Here is a 4,795-nt window from a genome sequence, read left to right as displayed (position 1 = left end):
CCAGAACAAGCAGACTTGTCATCATCTCACTTCAGCAGGTAGCCCTTGGCTTAAAAAAAAAAAAAAAGGGGGCGGGGATGGGGACCAAACTGCTTTTGCGCATTTGATTTAGATGAGCAGAAGGCAAAGTTTGAGATCCGAGGCCGCGATGTGCTTGTTGTAATACAGCGTCTTTCAGAAACAGAAATGGTAGAGAAAGTCATGACTAAAACCAGCTGCAAAATCAGTGACAGATGGCTAAAGCAGTCTTACAGTTAATGCCTTGACCCATGTTAGACAAAATTTAAAAATAATTTTTAAAAAAATTGTAATGATAATGTAGGAACTAATTCCAGTACACACATGGTTTTCTGTCCACATCAAGGCATTTTATTGAGGTATAAACTTTGCAGAAGATGAGGTAACAATTTGCATAGGACTTATGCAAAATCACTTCACAATTAAAATTGACTTGGCATTAACTACTGTCTGTGGAGAACGACCGATAATTCCTGCTTGTGAGATTCTCCTCAAGGCACAGTTCTGTTAACGCTAGTGGTAGGACCGCGGAGAAGGTACAGCAGTTGTAGGTAATGAAACCACTCAGACTGAAAATGCTTTCATACAAACGTTACGGCTTCCTTGCAGTGGTTTGCATTAGAGATTACTGAGCGGGACAACGCCTGCCGCAGTTTAAAGTAAGCTTGTCCAGTGCGAGAAAGGGGGTGCCAACATTCCTGTAGCGATGCAGTGGGGTGGGTGGGTGTGGTGTTGGGTTGTGGGTTTGGTGTGGTTTTTTTTAAGAAAGCTCTTCAAGTTATTGGAATAAAAAGCCCCTGGTTGTCAAAGTTAAAGTACTTTGAATTTGGCACTTGAGTTTGAAGTTGTCAGACTTGTTAAGGCTAAAAACATGGAAGTCTTGGTAAAGATACATTCCTGTGTTATTAAATGCTCCTCTTACATACTTCTATGAAAATAAATTCATGCTCTCAATTTTTGTATTTTCCTCAATTTCAGATTTTAAGAAATTCTATCAACATATCTTTAGTGTAGCTCCCTTGAAGCTTGCACAATAATTTCACTTTAGTTGTGAAGGACATACAGAAAGTTTCCTACAAAAAGTTCAGTTACTATTTGACATGTAAAACATTCCTTGCTGGTGAATGTTAATATTCTAAGACCTAGTAGCAATTCCTGCGGACAGGAAGAATCATGGTATCATTAGAACTAGACTATAAAATGTACACAAGCATATACAGAAGATTAACCAGAGAAACATCAGTTGCCCATTGAAAGTCATTTTTTCTAAACCAATTCAAGAAGATTATCAAAATACAAAACCAGCTTAAAAAACAGCCTGAGGTAAGAGTTAAATGCAAATAGCAATCTTTTTCTTAAAAAAATAGCTGTATTGAAATTCTAGGTACTCAGAAAGTTACTTACTCACTGTCAATAAAAACTTTTACTAGCAATTGTAAAGAGTACTTTAACTAATACAAAAGGATATAAACATTGTACACAGATTCAAAGTAAAAAAAGTACAATACTGTACTTTCATTTTAAAATATATAGTCCTGACAATCCAAACTTTTACCATACACACAATTAACTGGCTTTGGATTAGCTGTTGTCCATGGAACAGTCGGCTAATTCTGTGTGCTGCTGACTTTCAGCTGTGCTAGGATGTGGTATTTTACCGTGTCCATTTGCCTGAGTAAGTCGTTGGCTGTAAAACAAAATGTAGGCTTGAGCCTTGCATACTTCTTCCATAGTGCACATGTTGAGTTTCGAATCATTGCAGTGTACCCAAAATCCTGCAGTGAAGAAATACACCAGGAAAAAAAAAAATTCATCAGGACACTGTTGTGAAGTAATTGCATGATATTTAATAATTTATTAGTGATCAGTCCCATTTAATGAGTTGTGTAGAAATAGCTGATCTAGTTTCAGTTCATCTAGCATATTTGCCTCTAGAATAGTTGTTTCAGTTGATGTAGTATATTTGCCTCTATGTTCTAAAAGCCCAGCGTAGCTTCCTCAGATTTACAGAGGGGTTTATAGCCAGCAGACGTTTAAGAAGCCAATACAAAAACTGAACTCATCTGGTCTACGGAACTGCAATTCTCATTCCAGGCAGTTCAGCTATGAGCGATTCCCTTTTGCCTTTGAGAAAAGACAGGAAGCTACTCAGTTCAGAATTATGCACACCCCTTTCTCCCACACTCCTCGCTTCACAGCTGGTTCCTACCTCCCTCTGAATTGTAGCAGTAGGCAGTGTAGTGCCCGGAGCCGAAGCCTTTCCCATGGTGCATGACCACGGCAGACAAATCATAGATAAAGCAGTCAGGTAGGAGGGACTTGAGGGATTCTCTGCAGCAATAAGGCTCCATGTTCAGCATTTGATCAAAATTAACATGTACGCCAATCTTCTCACGATGATTGCGTCCTGACCACCTGGGGCAAGGGAAGTCAAATGAAAAGTTACTTTTTTTTTTTTCCAAAGAAAGAACACAGCATTCAGAATTATGTTTTAACATAACAAGTATTATCTTCACTATTGTCTTTGTGCACAAAACGCTAATTTGCATTCTTCTTTTTCTCCCAGGCTTCCTCTTTCACTTCTCCTTTATCTCAAAGCCTCTTAATAGGTACCACAGTGACATCCTATCTTCTGAAATATCCATCTTAAGACCAGTGTAATGGTGAGTGGGAAGTATTTCCCATGTATTATATCTCATTGGCATTTCTCATTTATTCCATCTCAGTTTCCTTTGTATTTGGGACAGCCTCTGTACTAATGAGTGGACTAAGGGTTCACAAAGACACAATCTCCACTTCCTTCCTCTCAGGCTAACGTGTTAATGTCTTTGGTTATATGAAGGTTACGTGAGACTTCCGCTGAATACAATCTCGGTTTGTGCACTAGTGAACGTGCGCATTTACTCTACAAGGTTAATTTTTACCAACAGAGTTTACAGCGAGGTTAGTAGGTTTTGACTGAAAAGAAGGATGAAATAATTTTGGTATTAAAGCAGCAAGAAGTTGGAATCCAAAAAGTCAATTCTCTACTTATAGCATAGCTTACTGATGTTTAAATTCAACAAGAAACAGAAGTTTCTAATAACTATTTCTCATCATACTAGTGAAGGGAAGTGAAATGGATGCTGAAAAACACTGATCCCAAACCACAGAAGAGCAAGACTGAACTGGTCAGTTTGCAACACTGTTTGTTGTGGTACTACTTACCTAAACCGTTTCAGGTGTAATCGGAGAACCTGAGGTAGTCGACACACCATAAGCTGCTTCTGAGCTTCTGTGAGTATAACTGGTTTAGAAGAAAACTTCCTTCGTTTTGCTGAGGCCAAACACACAGTTACACAATACACATCTCGGTAACAGCCTTGTATTTCAGTCTAAGATTTATCCACCAAATTTGTGTGGACCTCAATAGCTATGGTATACAGCTCCTTAAAAAGGATACGCTGCAAGAGCCATTTTGCAAGGATTATTTTATGGTGCAAGTATAAAATACTTGTGGTCACTTAGGTTAGTCAACCTTAATTTAAAAAGCTGACAGGGTCTTCAGCTGGGAGTATCAGAACCCCCATTAGTGTGTGATCAGACTTTACTAGGAGAAGCATCACACTTTAAAACATGCTTTGAACAATTCCATCTTCTAGATGGTGAGCACGAGCTGTCAAGTGACCACACCAGGACTTTGTTTGCAACATACTTTTTAAGACTTCTGGTATTTTCCTTCCACGCTTTCACAGTCAGTTTACTTTATATTTTACACAGAGAACATATGCATGAGTACATACTGCCTTTACTCACTGTTGCACTGATCACATGCATATATCTTTCCTTCCAAAGCTTCAGTTTCTGTAAACTTGGCCAGCATTTCTGTCAGCAGACACGGATACTGAGACGACATCTCCTTGCCGTTGCAGTGATACCTCTCAGGAAACTCCAAGGACAGGTCCCAGAAAGGTTCTATCGTATTTGATTTATTGTCACAGGCAAGACATGTAACCTGCAAAACATTATTTCACCAGTTGCTTACACTCAAAAACTTAACTTTACTAAAAGTGTGCTGTAACATAGCTCTAAAAAAAGTATTTTTTCCCCTAGAGATAACTGATGCAACCAAAGACAAGACACGGTTGTTTAACAAAAGAAATTATACACCCAATTTCTTTTCTCTGAAGCAACACATCCAATACCGTTATCACAAACAGGTAAGCATTCTTATGTTTTACTGAGAAACAAAAGCGCTGTTGAAATGCTCGGTCTGGGACTGTCCAAGAGAAAGCAGCTGGTGAAGTTTCAGGAGTCTTTTCTCCAAAAAGAAACACTCCAAAAGGAAAACTTACATGAAAGAGAGAAACTATAGTTTTTGTTTGTTTTATTTAACCTACAAAAAAACCTAAAACAAAAACAGCTGGGGATTTTAAAGTCATATCCTTCTTACTTTGTAAGTCTTCCAGGGAAGCCTGGATTAGGAAGCACACTTCTTCAAAGAAAAATTAACAGGTAAAAATAATTTATTTCTTCTTTCAGTAAGTGGATCCATCGTCACACTAGGGAAAGGACAAGCAGTAAGACAACATAAATAAAATGTCAAGAAGTGAAGCCAGTCAACCTGGAAAATGCAGATAATACAGCAGGGGACAATTAAGTTATGGTAACATTCAATATTTAGGAAAGTAAGTTAAAAGCAGTAGCTCTTCTACGCTGGAATGGCAACACATGAGGTGGTGTTGATGTGCAAGGCAGTCTTCTAAAAGCCAGCTCAGGCTGTTTGTAGAAGAGTGTC

General features: G+C 38.4%; 1 protein-coding gene across 1 annotated transcript; it reads right to left on the bottom strand.

Annotated features, from left to right (window-relative positions):
* Positions 1–1,102: 1,102 nt before the first annotated feature.
* On the bottom strand, positions 1,103–3,969 carry LOC104159929 (ubiquitin carboxyl-terminal hydrolase 44-like). The gene is made up of 4 exons (XM_009697961.1): positions 3,801–3,969; positions 3,226–3,334; positions 2,228–2,433; positions 1,103–1,793 (listed from the first exon to the last, which is right to left on the bottom strand). The coding sequence occupies exons 1-4, from the start codon at positions 3,832–3,834 to the stop codon at positions 1,600–1,602; spliced, it is 543 nt and encodes a 180-aa protein (XP_009696263.1). The 5' UTR covers positions 3,835–3,969; the 3' UTR covers positions 1,103–1,599.
* Between the last annotated feature and the right edge of the window lie 826 nt (positions 3,970–4,795).

This window comes from Cariama cristata, unplaced genomic scaffold (genome assembly GCF_000690535.1).
Source record: "Cariama cristata isolate BGI_N322 unplaced genomic scaffold, ASM69053v1 scaffold23480, whole genome shotgun sequence".
NCBI lineage: Eukaryota > Metazoa > Chordata > Aves > Cariamiformes > Cariamidae > Cariama > Cariama cristata.
Note: the sequence above shows the minus strand (reverse complement) of the source record. Positions and strands in the feature narration are given on the sequence as shown.

What these genes read in the sequence shown, in the direction of transcription:
- LOC104159929 (XM_009697961.1), bottom strand. Translation starts at nt 3,834, where the DNA reads ATGCATGTGATCAGTGCAACAGTGAGTAAAGGCA. An exon ending in TGCAACAGTGAGTAAAGGCA is followed by an intron (nt 3,335 to 3,800) that starts GTATGTACTCAT and finishes GTTTGGCCTCAG; the next exon opens with CAAAACGAAGGAAGTTTTCT. An exon ending in TTACACCTGAAACGGTTTAG is followed by an intron (nt 2,434 to 3,225) that starts GTAAGTAGTACC and finishes CCCTTGCCCCAG; the next exon opens with GTGGTCAGGACGCAATCATC.